The sequence below is a fragment of the Xiphias gladius genome, chromosome 11 (genome assembly GCF_016859285.1).
Source record: "Xiphias gladius isolate SHS-SW01 ecotype Sanya breed wild chromosome 11, ASM1685928v1, whole genome shotgun sequence".
Lineage (NCBI taxonomy): Eukaryota > Metazoa > Chordata > Actinopteri > Istiophoriformes > Xiphiidae > Xiphias > Xiphias gladius.
Window position 1 is genome coordinate 11683587 of NC_053410.1, and position 20392 is coordinate 11703978.

Here is a 20392-nt window from a genome sequence, read left to right on the forward strand (position 1 = left end):
AACGGCAGGACTGGAGCCATGGCCAGTTATGGATATGAGTACATGTTTGGATAAACCTCGTCCAACATTTGCCATGTTACATCAACTCTCTGTGTTTCATTGATTTCGGTTAATAAGAAAAGTATAATTTTAACTATTTTGAAATTTCTGGAGTAGATTATTTTAACTTTGTAGTAACAAAGAAGCTGTCTCTGGTTTTGCTTTTAGAGGACATTTACATTAGTGTCTGGTGAGCACCATGGAAACTTTACCCTAGTTCAAGCAAAGCTACACTTCTTGCTTAATGAAAATTTTTTTTTACCAATAGCTGTATCCCGCTGTTACTTAAGATAAAGTCATTTTTGGCATAAGACTTCTCTGTTTCCAGATGCATGAACAAATATGGGACAGATCAGTTACAAGAAATTTCCAAACAAACACATAACAGCTTATAGCTAAGTTCAGATTCATTAAAAACATAAATTATATACCAATATATACATGTATATGTTATGCCAAGCCAACATACATAGGGCTACAGTTTGTTAAAAAAAGAAGCATGGTTGAAGCAGATGATGCACATCACTTGACACAACTTTAAACTCACAATTTTAGGAGAGGAAATGTTAGGTATTAAAATCAAAACAGCAAACACATCACATACAGTGGGAATAGTTCACAGATTCTTTTCAGGACGGAAAAGCGAGCAAGTTGAGTGGTGGCGGCATCTCTTTAGATAATATAGCATAAACTTGGGGATAAGTTACAGTATGTTTACGGTGATGGTTTCAGGTACTGTTTACATTAAGACAACTTGTGAGGTGAATTAATTGTCACAGATGTTAAACATTTCTTAAGTATTATTTGATGAATTCTGTGTTTATTTTGCCAAAACCTGGTGGGGTGGACTTGAAACCGAGGGAAGCACTATAGAGGGTTGGGAGAAATAATGGGGATAAAGTAGATGCTTGGCCTGCCCTGCTAGTTTATGACCCATAGCACAGACCTGGAATAATATTCTTCCCAGGAGGAGATTGAGCACATTACTCCTGCTCTGTGCGCTTTCCTCCTTTTACCATATAATCTAATCTAATAGAAGAGAAAAAGGTATGGGAAGCAAAAAACATCCAAAAGCGGTTAAATGATTAAGAATTCGCATCTGTGTTTTTAGGGGTAAATTTTAATCTTTAGTTAACAACAAGGAGTCACAGAAGCTATGAAATATCCTTAGCAGTTCATACTGTTCTGGTTTTGTGACGTACATGCCCATGCCAGGAGATGCACATACAGTACATGCACATACATGTTTCCGTAGACTGCATGGGCTGAACACATCATTGAAAACCCAAGCCCGTGAGAGTCCATCCTAAACCCGAGTTGAGAATAACCATCTGTTAACACATAACTGCAGCTCACTTTTTGTAGGTGGGCCTATTAGAAGAGGAATGTGTGAGATATTAGTCCTTTGCTCACATTTCTCAGCCAAGCCAGAAGAGTGAAGTGTTTGCCCCGCTCCACGTATACATTACACAGACTCTGCTGCCTGACCTCAGATTAACCTCTGCAGGAATAACCTCCAGCTCAGGGGTCAATGGGTCGACGTCATTGAACAGGAAATCATTATGATAGAGCAGGGGTCTGGTTTGCACACAGAAAGGCTGCGGTAGGAATTTTGGGTGTATATCCTTAAGAGGGGTATTGACGCTGCTTATTCAAATCCTCACAAAAGCACACGCACAACCACAATAAACCCATGCGTACTGGTCCAAATCTCCAGCAAAGTTTGGTCGTAACTACACAGTGATATCAGGGGAAAACATTGTTAGTTTAACCACGAATCAACCACTAATAACTTCCCTCTTGGGGAAACATTGATGTAAAATTAAGCTTTAAGCTGTAAAGAAAATATTTTAGAACAACTATATCTTCTCTCATATAATTTAAAATGCATAATTGTGCCATTTTGTTTACATATACACAATGTGGGGACTCACCTCCCATTTGGGGAAAAACCTCAGGTTTCCACAAGATAAATCATTAAATTTTAGGGTTAAGGGTTAGTGTTGGGGTTAGCGATCAAGACATTTAAAAATAGAGCCAATGACTATTTTGCGTGTGCTTTGTGTACGTTTGTCCACATTATTATAATGAACAACAAATCAGCGGCTCATCTTTTTAAGCCTTTGTCTTTTTTTCAAGCCTATTGCATGGCTCCCTCATGTGATGGAGCAACAGCACATCCATTTTATTTTTGATTTTTTTTTTCTTCTGTGTAGTGACATCTGTCGACCACTAGATGGCACTAGCAGATGAGGGCTTTGCCTCGTTGCTGATGCTACTAGTGACTGAATACTGACAGAAACACCAATAAAATATGTCTGAATCATCTTTCATGTGGGAGAAAATGTCATTTTTGTGTGATTGGCCTCATCATTCAACACTGTAACAGAGGAATGTTGGACTGATTGACTTTACAGTCCGTATTCAACAAAAACATTTTTGAAACTCGGCCATTATCACATGAGCAGAAAAACCTCTTGTTCTTTATGCTTTTTTCAAATTATCCTTGTTAATTTTGCCCAGAATGTGATGAATAGTTAATTCATCAGATTTACAACTCCATGGTTGCAAACAGCTCTTTTCCAATCCATTTTAAACAGTTAACAGTTTAACAACGATTGTTTCTTCACTGTACCTCACACAGCGCAGTTTTAGGACATCACAAGATTACCTTTTCTGTGTTGTTTAGAGCTTGTGACAGAAAATAACACCCTAAAAGTCATTTTGAAAATGGTCGAGACCGCCCAGTAGTGGAATGAGCACATGGGTGGCATGGCTTTTAGACCTCAACATCGCAATTTAAGCTGCACTGGAGTGTCTGCGAGCCTGGAGGAGGATCTTACTTTGAAGTGGGATTAGCACGTATGGGTATTGGGGGTTAGAGGTGGCTGTCCTGGTAGTTGTGGAGAGACCACTCAAGAGGTTACTTCACCTACATTTTTCTCCTTGAGTGAGTCGGGAAGTGTACGATAAACATTTGATGAGTTTAATTCACATCTTAGCGAGAACAGCACTATCAGAGTCACATTTCAATTCAACATAAATCAAAAGCAAAAAGAACAGAATTCGAACAAAAAGTAATTCAGCAGCCAGTCTGTATTTACTCCCACTCTAACTTTGACCTGAGTATGACGAACGACTAGCCTGAGAGTCTCATCTCCTCTGAGACTTGAACTCAGCTGCACTCTCGTGACACCACTGATCCCTACGCATTTGTTCTGGGATCAGGTGTCACCTCCCAGAAATCATTATTAATAAAACAAAGTGCCTCTCAACCAGTATCAATCAATCATCTCTGAGACACAGCAAAGCTTCTGGATCAAGATGGGTCAGTGCAGGTGAAAGGCATCTGTCCCAGCTGCTGAACCACACAAACACTCTGCTGCTTTAGCCTGTGTTTACAACCCACCTGAGGGCAATGTCTGGTATATAACAGTTCATATAACAGAGATTATGCTAATGCTCAGTCTATGATTTCTAAAGTATCCAGTGATAGTTACTCACTCTGTGGGAGGGTTGAGGTCATCTGATTTGGTTTCAAAGAACTTCAGGACCTCCTCACTTTGGGAAATGTGGGAGGGAAGTTTCATCAGAGCCTGTGGAAGAGGACGGAGAGAAAAAGCTACTAGTGGCACTAAAAGCACATTTAAAAGGTTGTGTGTTTTTTTTAAAAGCGCTATTGTATGGTTTGAATGGCAGTGAGTAACCGGTTTATAACACTTAGTCACTGTACAGTCAGTCACATGAGAAGACCGGGCAGAGATGTGGAGGGTTTGGAGGGGAAGGAAGAAGGCTCTGAGCTAAGAGTGAGTGTTAAAACAAAGGAAAATACACAGAGGTGATATAGCATAACAACAGCTGTCTCAGCTGCATAGACATTTAAAATGAGATGTTTCGGCCCATTTAAATACATCCTTATAGAAACATTATTAAAAAGAAATGTATTTTTGTTTTCTTCAAGCTTCTTGCCTTCACAGCAAATCTCGTCTAGTTCCTCTAAATGAAAACTGCTGCCACACTTGGCAACACATCTGACCCACATTCCCTTCTCTGACCTAATGAATATAAGAGGGTCAGGTAGCCGTCTGCACTCACTGCTAAACTTTAAGCCTGCAGATGCATTCTTAATCTTTGGATTGTGTTTTACCCCTGTGTGCCCCCATTTCCTTCGTTTCCTTTATAGGCTGCCTATTTACATTGGTGGCAGGAAATGACCAGCGCAGATAGAGCAGTCGCTTTCCTGTTGAGGCTGGTGGAGGAGATAAATGTTGAGGCCTGCCTTGAAAATACTCCAGCAAATGTTCGGAGAGTACAGCAGTGAGATGCACAAAGTGCTATTCCAACCACACACAAACCAAAAATAAGCAGCCAACATTTACTGTCCTAGAAGACGAGATGCATCATGCTAAAAGCTCTAGTATGCCTTCCTGATAGGGATTCAAATTAGTGAGGAAAGTACAGTTCTGAAGGCATTATGAGATACACAGCCTTTGTCTTACTTTGCAGTAATTATCCAGGTGCTTCAGCCTTTTGACAGCTACATCTCTGATGTGACTTCGGCGAAACAAGACTTTACCTGAGGGAAAATGGAGCACTGTCAGTTGTAGATACAGTAAATTAAAAATAGAACAAATTAAATGTCAGATAATCAAACGTGCTTATTAAAATGCCTGATATTTGTTATGCATTAATAAAAACCTTAGCATGTTCTGGACGATCCCTCCCAAATCAAATGGATTCAGACAATGCTGATGGTGGGATGTAAACTTATTCCCAATATATGGAAAACTTCTCTTGCCCCTGCTGTTAATGAGTGAATTACTCAGGTTTGACAAATAGTATCATTTGAAAAATGTTCGCTTAAGTTGATTAAGAGAGGTCATGATTATTATGCTAGATGGTAAAAGTGAGAATTATTCATTATAGTTTATTATAGTTGTATATAGTTTTCCGTCTCTCTTTTAGTCATTGCCCTGTATTTTACCCCCTCAAAACCTTGTCTTTTGAGTTTTTTATTTATTTGTTTTCTTTTTGCTCTTTTATTTCCCCATTTGCCAATTTTTCTTTGAATGTAGGTCACTGTGTTTACCTTTTTCCTTGATGTATATGCCCATGTACTGCATGTATATGTATGTGTATGTGCATATGTATATACATCAATTTGTTGTATAACAATTACAAATTAAAATAAAAACACCAGTATTTACTACAGCTTCCTGGGACACATCATGTTTACACTACAGAGGAGGTATCTTTACCAAATAATTAATCAATATGTTTTCAGTGTGAAGTCCATCTGTAGAAAGTGTTTCCCTTCATTTGACATGACATACTAAAGAAAAAGTAGTATAAATTGAATACGTGTTTAGAATTTTTAAAGCTACAGTATTGATTCTAACAAGACTAGGTCAAAACCAAGTATATGGCTGAACCTCCAATTATCTGTTTGCTTCTCTCCTTTGCTCTGTGCTCACATATACTGTAATCTAATACAGCCAAATTCCCAATAAAGCTGTTCTCATTTACATGTTTTTTTGTTGTCAGACAACGGAACAAGTATAAAAAAGGGACAAACGCTGCCCATTAAAACTACATGTTAACCAGCAGTCACTTCCAAGCCATTTCCAAGCTGCTGCTCTGTACTATTAAAATCCTGATTTTATAACCGCCACGTCGTCTGACAAAATCACCACACAAATAAGTTAAAGACAATGGTTGTGCTTTAGCTATATTTAATTATAAAATGATCACACAGAGATAAAGTTATAAGCTCATTCACATCTGTGTCAGCTGTTGTGCGGTCAGTTGAATAATACGCATAAAGAGGCAGAGGAAAAGCCCGATCCTCACGCTCATGGGGCAATTCTGGCGACTCACATCTATGGAAAGTAGCTAAGGTTTGTCCAAAAATTCAGACTGGACTTCTCACTAGGTGCTTTTTTGAAGAAAAGTCGCTATAAGGGTGGTAAAAGTCGGTAAATCTAGTGACAAAGGCGCTAAGTTGGCAAAACTGCCTGTAAACACCCCTTGATGGAGCAACAGAAACTGTTTGCGCCAAATCATTTTGAAAGAGCAAAGACCAATGGTCTAACTTTAGCACTTAGCCACGTGGCATTAGCCCAGCTGTTGCGGTACAGCCAAAAAAAGAAAAACCCCAAAGGCTTTGCTAATGCATATATTAATTAGAGCAGTTGTAAAACTTTACCCCTTTATTAATCCTCCCTTTACAACTCTTAGGAGACTGACTGCTAACATTAATCAGTCTAAATGCACAAAAACCCACTAACAGTAGAACTGTGCAGAAATTAAAACAGCAACAGCCACTGACTCAAGCAGTACAGCTTGTCTAACAAAGGATCTCTTCATTGCTCTCCTCTGCTCCGGCCCACAGTGACTTTATCAGATTAGACAAATCCCTCTCTGCCAGCCTCCTACTGACATGGCAGACCATAAATTGATTTGACCTGAATGGATTGTGGCAGTTAATAAAACAATGCAATGTGGTAGGCCATGCTATGGAGTATGTAGGAGTACTAACAAACATCGGTTGTGCATGAAAATGTCTGAAGACCTTTTCTTTTGCTCTGTTGGATAAATCTAAAATTGATGTGATGATGAGATTAGAGTGTTGCACATGTTGTGGTGCATTGTTTTTCTCACCCGGCAAAAAAGGAATAATCCTCTTTTTGGGGTCCTTCTGTCCTCCTTCAATTGGGAATTTGTCTAGGATACGCATCTGCAAAAGTGAAGCAGAAAGTAGAGCGACACAAACATGAAATGTACAGCAAAAGTCAAAGACATGCCTTTTTGATTGCCACACAAAAAAAGATACGTGCCAATATAAATGGAAAGCAATCATTATCTTCTAACTGTTCTTCTAACTACTGCCTTTTATCTACAAGTTTATCAGTAAAAAATTGAAAGAGGAAGAATCTCAGATGAAAATAGATACAAAAGACGGGTTGCAAACTCTCCAGAAACAGTTGACCTCCTTGTTATAGTACATGAGTCCAACACAGGGTGTAATTACATCTCGTCTGAAAAGCTACCGTGTCGTGAAACTGCCAACAGTTTCACTTTGATCTCTGAGGCCGCAGACAAGGTTACGTCACCCACACTTTTCTAAAAAAAAAGAAGAAAATTAAAAGCAAGTACCACTTAAGGAGCTTGAAAAGCCATCAAAGGAGATAATTGACACTTTGATGTTAACACTTGATGCATCTGTCCACTTACAGGCTTGGTTTATTGAGAGATGCAGTACAGGGCTAGATAGACAGAGAAAATACATATAAAGCATGCTGTGTGAAGTATTTTATGATGACAGCATACAACCATTTCTTTCAAGTGTAGCAGGTTGTAACTTTTTCTGCATGTATCTTCTCATATATGTGTGCGTCTGTCCTGTGTGTACAAGAAACATGTGCTGTGTATATGATGTATGACCATGCTTTGTTGAGTGCTGAAAAAAGCATGGAAGGCAAATGTGTTAAGTATGTGTCTGTACCGAATCATGGACAAGAGTTTCTAGTTTCCTCTTTGAATAAATCATGGGAATACCACAATTGCTTGTGAGAGCATCCTCGGTAACAGCACGCTCAAAATCCAGATGCAGCCCTGCCTTTATTTGTTCTGCTCTGCCTTGTTCCAGATGTGCTCTGCTAAGCAGCGAAGACTGTGAGCGTCAAGCTCAAGCACACTCAACTGGGAGGAGGAGACCAAGACACTAGTCTCGGTCTAGACTGAGCCAAAAAGAACCAGGTGGACAAACAGAATCAAGCTTGGAGGGTAAAGCTGGATCCACTCTGTCTAGGCCTGTAGGAGTTGTTTGTAGGAACTCTCCAGTGGTGGTTTGGTTTCTCTGCTTGTGGTTCTTTCCTTTCTGCACTCATTTGCTGCCTTCGCTAAACCTCTAAATTTCTCTCAGGGCATGGCATTCCCCCCTCCTCCACAATATAATCAGCAAACGAGCAATGATTTCTTTTGAAGAGAACAGCCATCGTTATTGTATTTTAAGGGCAAAGTAAAAGGGCTGAGTATAAAGAACAGCCCTGGTTAACCACACCTGCACACAAACATATCCATGGCAAGATTTCTGATCTTACTAAGGTCAGCGTTTTATGCTGCTAAAACTGAAAAGCCAAGACATCAAACATGTATACAAACCAGATGGTTTTTATTTTGAATAATATGGCAATAATACAATTTTACAGGAGGGACTGTAATTTCCAAAAATCCCAATTTTGGTAACAGCACACTGGCAACTGCATTGTTCTTCTGACACAAGCTGCACACTCGTCGTGTTAATCAGGCTACTGATAACATGATGAGTGTGCAACTTGAGTGGATGCGGCTACATGCGGCTACATCCAACTGGATGGGGAATGTTCACTCAACACCTTCGGAAAATGCCTCGGCTGACAGAGAGGCTTCTCATCCAGCAGCAATGGTGACATCACCCCCCCTGGGGAGATGCCTGGAAACACTCACAGCTCCAAAGGAAAGGTGTGAAAGCTGTTCCTATGGCAACACCCCAACAACTTGGAGCCAAAGGGAAAGCATTTTTCACACTTCATATACCTTTAATTCAGAGGCTTCAGGGACCAAAGATGCTGTAATTACTCTATACTGCTGTCCTAAAGTCTGCACAGGATACTTCAGTGTTTTAAGCTGCATGTCAGCCAAATGGTCTCACTGGGAAAAAGAATATTTCCATGCAGCGATAGGTGCTATGATGTAATCACATCTCTTTCTAAACACTCATGATAATCAGTGTTGTGAATAAATGCCCAAGGAAGAGAGTGCAATAAACACTCGGTCATCAAACGCATCTCTATTTTGGTATTATGGCATTGTGGATATGAATTACGGTGACAGGAGAAGCCTAAACGGCTTCTGTGAACTGTAATGATAATCATCTGAAGCATTTAAACTTAATTGCACTGCAGGAGTGGGAAGGGAGGAACAGACAAAGAGACACTGCACTGTGCAACAGACAAGGAAACTGTTTGGAGAAGAATCTCAGACAGGGGGAGTTTGGAGGAATGTGTGAGTGGGAAAACAATCGGAATCCATCGCTGGGTTGTGTTTTGACATCTACTTGACAGCTGTTTACTGCAGAGAGATTATGGTTTAACAGTCCTCTTGGTCAGAAACTGTCTCTGATTTATTTGGAGAGAATCATATCTTATTGTGCATGTTATTACAAAATTTGCATTGTCATCATTATCAGAAAACAAGTAATATAAAGTCACATTTTGAGCCTCTTCTTGTGCTAATGAATTGCTGAAACACTGAAAAGTGTTAAGGTCTGTTCATCTCTGCAACCCGTGGGCTCAATTGACTATCATCAGTTTATGTATTAAGAGAGGGAACTCCACCAATTTTACACATCAAAGTCAGTTTACAGATCTACTACACTTGAGTCAGCGATGGTTAGGTCTGAAGACCACAAGTTTGAAAATGAAATAAGTCTGGGCGTGGGGAGTTAGCAAGAAGTTAGATTACCAGACCTCCGTAGCCTGCTGCTCATCTCTGGTTGAGGCTGTTATGCCTCTACTAGCATAACACACCTGAATCTCTAAACGTTGCACTGTGTGTAATGTAGTCATCAGATTTTGATTAGGGAGACATATTCATACATTTTCTGAAAACAGTCTGACAATGTTATACTGTAGGAGTGCAATGCTAAATTGATGGAGTTCTCTTTTAAATCATCTTTAACTTCGGTCTATTCTCAGCCATTCGTTTGTCTTCCTTAATATGTTTGCAAAGTAGCCCATTTTCAGCCCCAGTTTTTAGAGAAAAATAACCTTGTTAAAGTCTCATCTCATATTAGGAATGTAGGCTAGACAAATTATAATGTGGACAGGGTAGAGCTAACCTTGGTCCAATTCCCCAGTCCAAAAATAATGACGACTAAAGGATTTTTGGAGAAGTTTCTCTCCAAAAGGAAACCAGGCCAGTTCGCACACTCCACAATCCCCCTGTGGAATGCTATGGCTCATGTGCTCTGTCCGCTGTGGTTAAAGGGTGTGGAGGGGGGAGACCCACTCCCTCTCTCTGATGTTAAACTCTGTTTGAGACGTTAGCCAATTCTGCTCACAGCAAACATGTCAGAAACATTTCCCTTTGACACCAGAAACAGCGTTTGGTGGAATTCAGTCTCAGCAATATTCAGCAAGAAAACAAATGTCTCTACACCATGGAATCGATGTGCATATGCATTACGAAGTGCACACTTCAGTCAGCAGGAAAGACAAAGAGAAAAGGAATCAGATAAAAACGAGAAGGAATCCTAGTAATTTATGTTAATTGCTTCCCTGTGGTGCAGTTATGAGTTATGTTAAGTGCACTGGAGGGTTTGAAAAATTAGCAGCGAGGGCACTTTGGTTACTTCATCTTTAAAAGATAAACAGTAAAGCTGCCTGTTGTTGAGGAGGAGTTTTATATGACCAGCTGTACAGCACTGACTGATGTTTTACATAATATGAATGATCGACCACTGCTTAAGGGGCGTTTCTGGTTTTGTGAACTTACTTAACTTTTCTGAATTAATCAGATGAGATCATGGTCACATTGGTCAAGCCAAGGGTGTAAATTGTTTTTTTTTCTCCCCTCTGTCAGCCCCTAGTGAACATAAAACATGCAGTTATGCTACAAAGACACAGAGCTGTGTTGAGTTTGGAAAAAGATTTTAGGTGTCAGTCGTGGGGCTGCCCCTTAATAGTCAGCCAAGTATAAGTCAATGTGAAGAGTCTTAGCCAACCAAGTTTTGATCGGTCGGTTGGTCGCAGGAAAAAAAATTCCACAAAAAGCGGCGACACTCAGTCACTCAGTCGGTCACGGACAGACATCGCTTACACGGCTGGTCCAGTGTGGGATCATTTCAAGAGGGTAAAGGACCACTCCTCATCATTTGTAATATAAATACGAATGACAGGCGAACGTTTGCCTGCAGAGTTTGCATGTCACCTTCTTGGGGTCGCACTAAGATAAATATGCACTATGTAAAATTTTAAAAGCGCTTACATCATGCGTGGGCTTGTAAAATATATATTTAAATAATTAAATTAATATCATAAACATGAAGACTAGTCGACTAATGGTTTGTCCTAATGACTACTAGTCGACTAAGAAAAACTTTGGTCTGGGCCAGCCCTAGTCAGTTGACAGACACACAAACAAAAGCTCAGTTTCTGTCTGGAGAAAAGACAAGTATTTTAATACAGACACTAGAAAACTGAGACTATAGGTAGCCCTTTATGTCGTTGCTCAACATTAATGAAAGCATAAAGACACATGCAGCAGTGAAACAGCTGTTTTATCTAAACTCCCAACAGAGCGCATCTTCCTTTCAGTCTTTAAATACAAGGCTCCAAAACAGTTCATTACCCCAACCATCCAACCCTTTCCTAACCACAACTTCCTCCTTATTTCATTCTGGGATTGGTCCTTGCATTACCTAAACTACATCCTCCTTTTTTTCTTTTTTTTTTTAAATGTATTTAATTTTTCTTAAAAACACCTGTTCAATCCAATACTACTCATAGAGTGTTTGCAACTGTCAGTGTGCTTTACTCTAGACAGTCCATCTTTCACCTATATGACTGTGTTCATATAAGCATAAATAAAAAACACTATCCCCACCCAGCTTGTATAGACAGCTGCAGACTGTTCTTCATGGATTACTGTGGCCAGACAAACACACCCCGGCAGCAGGGATCTATGGACAAGACTAATGTTTACAGAGACAGGGGAGAAGCTCCATTTCCATCAAACGCACCAGGGCAGAATTTTCCTGGCTATTAGCAAGAGACCAGAGAACAAAGGGTTTCCTCTGCTGCCTTAAGCACGGCCAGCCCACCAGAGCCACAGCGCTGTGAAGTGCAGTCTAGCTGAAAGGGTTATCAGAGAAGAGGCAGAGACAGTCTTTTACAAGAAAATGCTTGATAAGGTATGCACTGATTTAGGTTTAAACCCCTCACTATTGTTTAGGCTGCCTAGATGTCTAAAATGTAAACTTGAGCCACTGTTAGAAATGTAGAAATTTCACTGAAGGCTACTGGATCCCTCAGAAAATCCTGAGGCATGTCTTTACCCCATGCTGTATTCTGCATTCTGACTGAGCTCATGTTTTCTTCCTGCATCTACTGACTGGATTTCCCCCATTTCCCTATTTCCAAGCAGGCTCCAGGAGTCTTAAATAAGACCTTTCACTAAGATGCCTTCCAGCGGCTGAACAGCAAGACCAAAAGGTCAAACTGACCCCACAGATTTTAACATGAGGGAGACATTTTCAGGCCATTCTTAACATACAATTTAAAGCTTTATTGCTTTTTAACAACTTCCTACGCAACTGTGAATTAAAGCTGTAAAAGTGTGGTGTTACGTTGCCCATGTATTATACCTGTAGGTCGAAGAATTTGCTGTATCTCCTGTAGATGACATGGGAAGTGGAGTCGGAGTAAGTAACATTGATGAGGTACACCTAGTGAGAGAAGCACAAAAAAAAAAGGCCCATTAGGAACAATATCACTTTTTCAAAAGATACCATGGCACCGCTTTAGCTTGACCTGTCCTAATGACACAAAGTGCATTCCCTCCTGGCTTAACTTCCAGAGGTCATCAAGGGTCAAATAAACTCATTAAGTTCATCTGTTTCAGTCAAACATTGGAAAGCCATCAGGGGTCAATACGAGGGCCAATAGATTTCAAGTATTTTGTCATTTATCAAAACTATTCATAATTAATTGTAAATGTTTTTTGACTGCAGCTGATTGAATGTGAGTGGTTAAAATTCCTCAGAAAAAGTATGCCTGAATTTACTTTTAATACTACAGGTTTAATAACAAGAAGTGAGGCTGTCATTTCACATGATTTCTTCTTATTTTCCTCTTAATGCAAAGTTGCATTTTTACCTCTTTGTATGTTACATTTTACGGTGTCCACCTGAGTCCTCTGTCTGAGGAAACAAATGATACTCCCATTATGTCAACAACTTCCAGCACATTTCTATCTATCACCAGAAATAATGACAGGGAAGAAGTGTTTACCCATACAGAAGCTGAAATGGGAATATCATATCCTTGACAGACATCAGTCACTTACAGAACAAAACGCTGCTGCCAGACCTTTTCCCAAAATAAATTCTCTACAATTGTGCACACCGCGAGGTTTGGAAACAGATGGCTACACCTCATGCGTTTCCATCTTAGTGGATGGCACAGTATTTACAAAAGCCGTATTTACACATATGGTGGCAATCTGCAAGAACATCAGTTACTAGTCTGAAATGCAGTCTTCATTCTGCACACAGTTCATTACAGAAAGAGTGTGCAGCGAGGCGGAACAAGCTCTCAAGAAGCTTGCTAATTAGATACGGACAGCATGACCAAACACTCTGAATTTAGGCAACAGCATGGCTCAAAGTGAGGGTGTGTGAGCTCAAGATATATCCCAAAAGAACACAAGGAAACAATTTACAATTAACATTCTTATAAGTTCATTCATGTCTAATATTTTACTAACATTTATGTTAACGTCAGAAATTAATTGTGGTGATTGCAACCAACATTACTGATATTTCATGAGTTCATTGCAATTATATGCAAAAGAATTACACTCCTACAGTGGATTCAAAACAAGTAAACACCACAGATAAATGCACATTTATGAATCTGTCTGGGCTCATCTGCTTTAAATTACTGTAAATGGTGGTCATATTGAGCTGACAAGCACATTCTGTATATTAACAAGGATTAGTTGCCATGCACTCTCTGGCTCCAATGCCATGATTCCCTGGGAGGAAGTCACACTTGAACAGTGGGGACAAAAGACAAAGGGTTGCTTCTTTCCTCTCTGAAACCGGATAAGCATTTCCAGTTGCTTAGCTCATAGATAATGAGATTTTATTTTTTTCCCCTTCCACCCTTGTGGGAACTTCCCAGTCAACCATCACCTCCGGCTTCCATCCCAAGGGAAAGTCTGTGCCATGTGTTTGGTGGCCTCTGGGAGCCTTCCTCAGCAGGAGATGGATGATGCAATTGATCCAAACTCTCAGGTTAATTAATCCAATTGTAACTGATGGACTGATCGATTTTTGCAGTGCCACTGAAACATGTCTCAAGGCTCACTGGATCTGATTACACAAGTCAGTAAGATAATGCCAAGTCCAGACTACGCAGTCAAACAAGTCTGCAGCCATGTTAGCATGCTAACATCAGAATGCCAACATGCTCACAATTACATTGCTAACATGCTGATGCTTATCAAAATAGAATATTTTTATGCTTTAAACTTTCATGGTGCCCAGAGGATGAATCCTATTGACTTGCGTGATGATCCCCTGACTTTTCCTCTAGTGCCAACATGAGGTTCACAGTTTTCAATGAAATGTCACAACTATTGAATGGACACTGGTACTGGCACTGGTTGTATACATATTAATATCCTCCTCCTCAGGATGAATTGTATTAATTTAGCTGTTCACCTGACTTTTATTCTAGCGCCGCCACCAGGTAAGAGTTTTCACTTATCACTGAAAATCTCTATCTGGATGGATTGGTAATAAATTTTCTACAGAGGTTCAATGTTCCCAGACAATGTATCCTGAGGGCTTTCAGTCAAACACCAATACCTAGAGTTATTGGTGTTTGCAAGTGACCTCAAATAACCAGATTGCTACATCTCTTAGACAAAAAATGGTCAGAGATTAAGAACACAGAACCCCTTCTGGGGCTACTACTGTTTGCCTGCAAACAGTTCAATTATTTATCATCAAGGGAACATGACTTTCTTACAACTCTTTGTGACATTTTCTCTGAAAAGTGACAGCTAGTTTACAGATAAGCTAAGCTATCTGTTATGGGTTTGAACTCAATAATAGAATAACCCTATTTGCCAAAATGTCAAACTATTCCTTTAACTATATTCAAAATCTATCAGTCACCATGGCTGAGCTCTTGATGAAAAGAGTGCCGACGTCATCAACATAAAATCCAGGAAAAAAGGACCTGCCAATCTTTTTTGACTTAACGACTTGACGTGAATTCTTGGCAGTGAACATGTCACATACTTGCAGTAAAGAACAAATACTTTAGATGTAAGATCACTGTCAGTCAAACAAAGGGCAAAACGTATTGGTTGATTAGACTATTAAACTAACCAAATGGTATATGGTACAGTATGATGGAAGTAATTGGTGCAAGTGCTGCACTATCAGATAATTACAGACAGTAAAACAATTTAATAACCATTGAACAATAGAAAAATGTACACACCCATGACATTATATGTTGAGCACAGAACAGTGCAAAACTAAGAATGATTGATTTATTAGTGAGCGAACAAGTAAGCTTATGGTTTGTCATTGATTGGTCTGTTGGTTAATTGATAAGGAGTCCTAGTGAGGGCAGAAGATGTTGGGATTACTGACACATGGGGTCTGTCAGCAGAGATCATCAAATCATCAGGCACAGCGTATACCCAGCAGACTGCCAAGCAAAGCCGAGTACAGAGCCATGCCGCTGCATACAGGAGCTTTAGAGGTTGCCAAAACTGAAATCGTAATTTCTGTTTTTTAAAAGCTCTCACTTCCCATGACACTGTTTTATCAGGCAGTGTTGCCATTTACACAAATCTATAAGTGTTTTTCTTCCAACAAGTTCAACCTGTTTTATTCTCAGAAGCCAGTGGTGAACCGCCTCAAACGTTTATATGTTTATATGTTTTATTATTTGAATTGTGTGATTTGTTCAGAGCATGCTCTACATTGGCATAGAGACTGCCTGACTGACTAAACTCTAAGCAAAATGTGCTACAAAACCAGCCTGTACTGTGCATCGTCTCTGCTCTAACTACCCCAGCAAAGTGCACTGTGAAGTGACTATCAAAGGGACACTCACCATGCACTCACATCGATCTATCAATATGTTCAGGTAATTATTGATGAATGAAGGTTGGATTAATTGTGTGCTACATGTTTCTGTGGATTTTCATTTGTATACACACTGAAAAGTTATTAAAGTTTTCTTATATTTAAAATATAAAGCCTATATTTGTACACACTTGTGATAAAGATACACAAAACGTAAAGGTTTTTTTTTTTTAATGAGCAGAGATGTAATTCAATCAGCAGAGATTATGTGGATGTTCTGAGATGTGTCTGAATTTAACCTTACACCCTTTCTAATTGGTTCCTTTTTTCAAGTAAGCCCTCAAATCTCAAGATCAGGATCAGGAGCTTATACTGAATGATAAAACGCAGAACTGGCAAATTCACTTGCCCACACTGAGAATGTGTTCATTAAAACTGCTTGTGAAATCTGTTGTATTCAGGTGTCACATTTTGGCCTTTAATCAAATTAAGCCACCTTAACTTTTGGGTTTACCATGTAATCACAGTTTCCTTTCACAGGAAGGATATGGGCTAACTAAAGACCTATATTTTGATGATATATTTTTTTTAGGATAACTCCTTGATGGATCCAGGATCCAGCCCTCTTTTGTTGTTCAGGTGTTTGCAGAGGTCTCTACAAAAATGACTTGGAAATGTCAGTGTGGACACAAATCATTTTTCTACAAAAATGTCTGCTTAGTGTAGACATACAGTCTAAGACATATAGACAGACCCATCAACACCTTGACTTATGTGACTCTCACATGACAGCCAGGTGGACTAAGTACCACAAGTGACCCTACAGAGGTGAAATGCCCGGGAGTCCCCACCAGTCAATCAGAACTGAACAAGCAAGTAAGTCCAGTAAGTTATCATAGCACTGCAAAACCAAGCATGCCTGTCTCCTACCAATGGTCAAAGTTTGTATCTTTTAACCATGACAACAATCTTTCCCTTTCTTTTTTTTACCAATCTTGACCTCAAACAAATAATTTTAGTTGCCTGATAACCAAACTTCAACCATAGCGAGGGAAGAAAGTAGGACCATCTTTAAAAAATATTCAGCTCTTCAACAGTGTGAAGTCAGCTCAATAACAGCATTTTGTTTCAATAGAGGTCTGTTCATTTGTATTTTGTTGTCCATTAGAAATAACCGTTAACCATCAAATTCTGCTGTATTGTTGTTGTGAAAGTAACTTAAATTCCGGCAGATCTTGGGGATGACTATAGGTTCATTTGCCTAAATCCCTTTGCACTTAAATGACTAGTTAGTCCTGATTATACCAATATACTGTATGTCTGACTTAGATGTGTTTATGAGAAAATTGTTTAATTTTTTCACTGCAGAGTTTCAAGGAAGAGAAGAATCAGAGCACACACTGCCTTGCTGTAGGGAGCTCTTCCTGTGGTTGTTCTGTATCTCTGTAAGGATTTTATTCACCACAAAACCATCTGCCTTCGAGAAGACGTGAGAAAGGATGGCAGTCAAACAGAGCAGCACACAAAAAACAATTCCTATGCATGTCAACAAAATCTGCCTGCTGCCAACATCTCAGGCTTCAGCTCTCTTTCTGCTGATATTCAAGACTTTTTCTACCATCGGCATTGTTGCCATTTCCCCATGCTGTTGGACCTCCCTGACAAATGTGGAGGAACTGATGAATCTGCAGACCTTTTCCTTCTGCTGGTCACTAAAAGCTCCCCTGTGAACTATGACCGCCAAGAGGCACTGCGCAAAACCTCTGCTAAAGAGTGGTTACACAATGGCGCATGGATTTGAAGGATCTTCATCTCAGGAACGATGGGTGCTGATTTCGAGAAAGAGAGACTGAACAAACTCCTCAAACTGGAGCAAGAAGATTACAACGACATTTTCCAATGGGACCTCAATGACTGCTAAATGGTCATGATGATGTCTTTGCCATCACGGACAACATGGTTGAGTATCTCCAAAGCCTAAAGGACAATGATGGAAGTAACCACTCTTAATGTATGCAAGTCCCATCAGATAGTCAGGGAACAAGTATTATATGCCAGTTCAGGTGCACGAGTCAAACTCAAAAGACGTCGGTTTTTTTTGGTCTTCATGTCATGTTCGTATGCGTACAGTCAGTCAGAAAAACATTGAACTGAACATTGTACTGAAGCAGGGTGGGATTGAACCCTGTTACCTGGCAAATGGTAATTTCAGTACAGTATCCGATGAAGATCACAGCTAGTACCTGTGTACTATCTGGATAGGGCTGGATATTGACCTGCAATACTTTCTGACAATGGGGAATGAAGCACATAGCATTCACCAAGATTTAAAGTCTAACTGAAATTAAATCACAGGGTTTTTTTCTGGTACATCATACATATCTGCTCTGTAAACACATTTCCTGGGTTCTCCAGAAACAGCCTTTTAACGTACCTGCAATTATCACTTTGGTCCGTTTCAATGTCCGTTTGGTGTGGCTGGTACTTTTAAATACCACTTCTGGCTTGTAATCAACAACCCAAGTTTGTTTACTTTGTCTGTCTTTCCCCTGTCAGGGCTCAGCCTACCAGCTGATGTCAAACAAAAACAGACAAGGACACGCTCCTTCAGGAGCTGAGACCAAACGGGGCATTTCTGATATTTCCCCAAAGGCCTTTTTCTTCCAGTAATAAAAAATATCAACAGTAAATGTTAAAAAAAACATTGACAATATTTGTGACTGCAAAGGGGGATGACTAAATGTGATTTCAGTTGGTCTTTGAAGTTACAGCTTCACCAGCATCTCCGTGAGAGTGTCTTTAGGCACAGGCTGCTTTGTGCAAAATGCTAAAATGCTGACAATGACAATGATGACATGCTGATGTTTAGCAGGTTTAATTTTTACCCATGTGTTTACCATATTCACCATCTTAGTTAAGCATGTCAGCATGCTAATGTTTGACGATTAGCACAAAACACAAAATACAGCAGAGGCTCATGGAAATATTATTTTTCCAAGGAGTAGGTCATAACCAACACAAACCAAAATTTAGTACAAATTAAACTTTTGACCCGTTGATGGCGCTAGACAACATGAGGATCAGAGGATCACTAGACAAGCAAAACATAAAATGTCATCCATGCATTCCCATTTTACTCGGAGCCACTAATGTGACCCTCATTCTGGAGTCAGTGAAGTCACTGGGATCCATCCTTATGGATACCACCAATTTCCTGGCGAATCCATAACAGTTGTTTCGATAGTTCGCTCCGGACCAAAGCGGTGGCCCTGCAGCCCTACGCTGCCCTCCGTAGAGACGTTAGCGTGGCTACAATTTCAGTGCAAATCCGACGTACTGTGAAGCTTGCATTTGTCAAATTTACGGCAAGAAGACGATATCAGTATGAAGAGACAACTTACATAGTGTTTGGAGGGATTCCTTCTCTTCTGCACATCCACGACATTAACGTCAAGCACCGTACGGAGCTGCATCTTGACAGACCAAATATGACTTGCACCAAGAAATACTACAAAGAGTACAAAGGAAAGTTACCCATAAAAACGATATTGGGTATCAAAAGTCCATAAGGGAACTGCCCTTGTGAGTACACTGAGGAGAGGAGCAAAAGTTAGAAGGAGCGGGTTGTTGGGGGTGGCGGGGGAATGGGGAGGGAGCGGGCAGGGCTCTCCGTGTTCAGGCTTTGGTTGCACCCATGGAATGATGGTGTCGCGCTGTCTCGGAGCCTCTGAACTTCTCGTGAAACATGACAACGCAGCAGAACTGGCGTCTGGTCGGTCTTCTCCCCGCTCCAGAGGGGCCGGGCTGGACAGCCTCAGCAAATTACGGAAAGAGGGGCAGCGCAAGTCCATATATACGGGGCGGGTCCCGCTGCAGCTGGCTGAGCACCGACGCACGGGAACCCTGGAGGAAGGGAAGTCAGACCGTTTGGGACATGTTTCTTGTTTTCTCGCGTGCAGCACTGTGCCAAACTCCTAAGATGGAAACCGCAGAGAGTATGGAGAACATTCCCGACAGCCTACTTGTTCAAAGCACATCTTCCTCTGCATAAAAACTGGACGCAGAAGAGAATAGCATTTGCTGCCTTCGGGTGTTCCTCCTACTTTCTGCCGTAGGCTGTGCAAAAAATAAACCGGTTTTTTGCCAGGCAGATTTTATTTAAGACCTAGAGGCACAGCACGAGTACCGAGATATGCACTGGTGTGCGAAGTTTTGACAGGCTACATCCTTGTGACAATAATCACTGAGAAAAACCACTGTATGCAGAATTTGTATTTTTAACTTCAAGAAAAACAGCTTTGTATGCCTAAAACAAGCAAGAAGAAAATACGTGACCGCTATGCAGAAACATACGTATTGTCTGTTTAGCTGTCACATAGCATATCGCTTTTACCGTCCACCTCCGACGCTAATTTCAAAGGTACTTATAGGATTTCCCCACAGCACATAAACTCATATGGAGCAAAGCCATTTAGGGTA

The 20392-nt window shown here is 40.3% G+C and overlaps 1 protein-coding gene across 5 annotated transcripts in view; it reads right to left on the reverse strand.

Annotated features, from left to right (window-relative positions):
- Nucleotides 1–20392, reverse strand: part of LOC120796191 (SH3 and PX domain-containing protein 2A-like) — a 52502-nt gene that overhangs the window by 30927 nt on the left and 1183 nt on the right. For 2 of the 5 annotated variants that reach the window (XM_040138672.1, XM_040138674.1), the window contains exons 2-5: nucleotides 12446–12526; nucleotides 6700–6775; nucleotides 4539–4615; nucleotides 3544–3635 (exon numbers count right to left, since the gene is read on the reverse strand). In XM_040138672.1, the coding sequence (XP_039994606.1) occupies nucleotides 3544–3635; nucleotides 4539–4615; nucleotides 6700–6775; nucleotides 12446–12526 (326 nt within the window). Of the gene's footprint in view, nucleotides 1–3543; nucleotides 3636–4538; nucleotides 4616–6699; nucleotides 6776–12445; nucleotides 12527–18347; nucleotides 18455–19314; nucleotides 20017–20392 lie in introns of those variants that run through there. The other 3 variants (XM_040138673.1, XM_040138671.1, XM_040138676.1) reach the window with 3 other exon arrangements.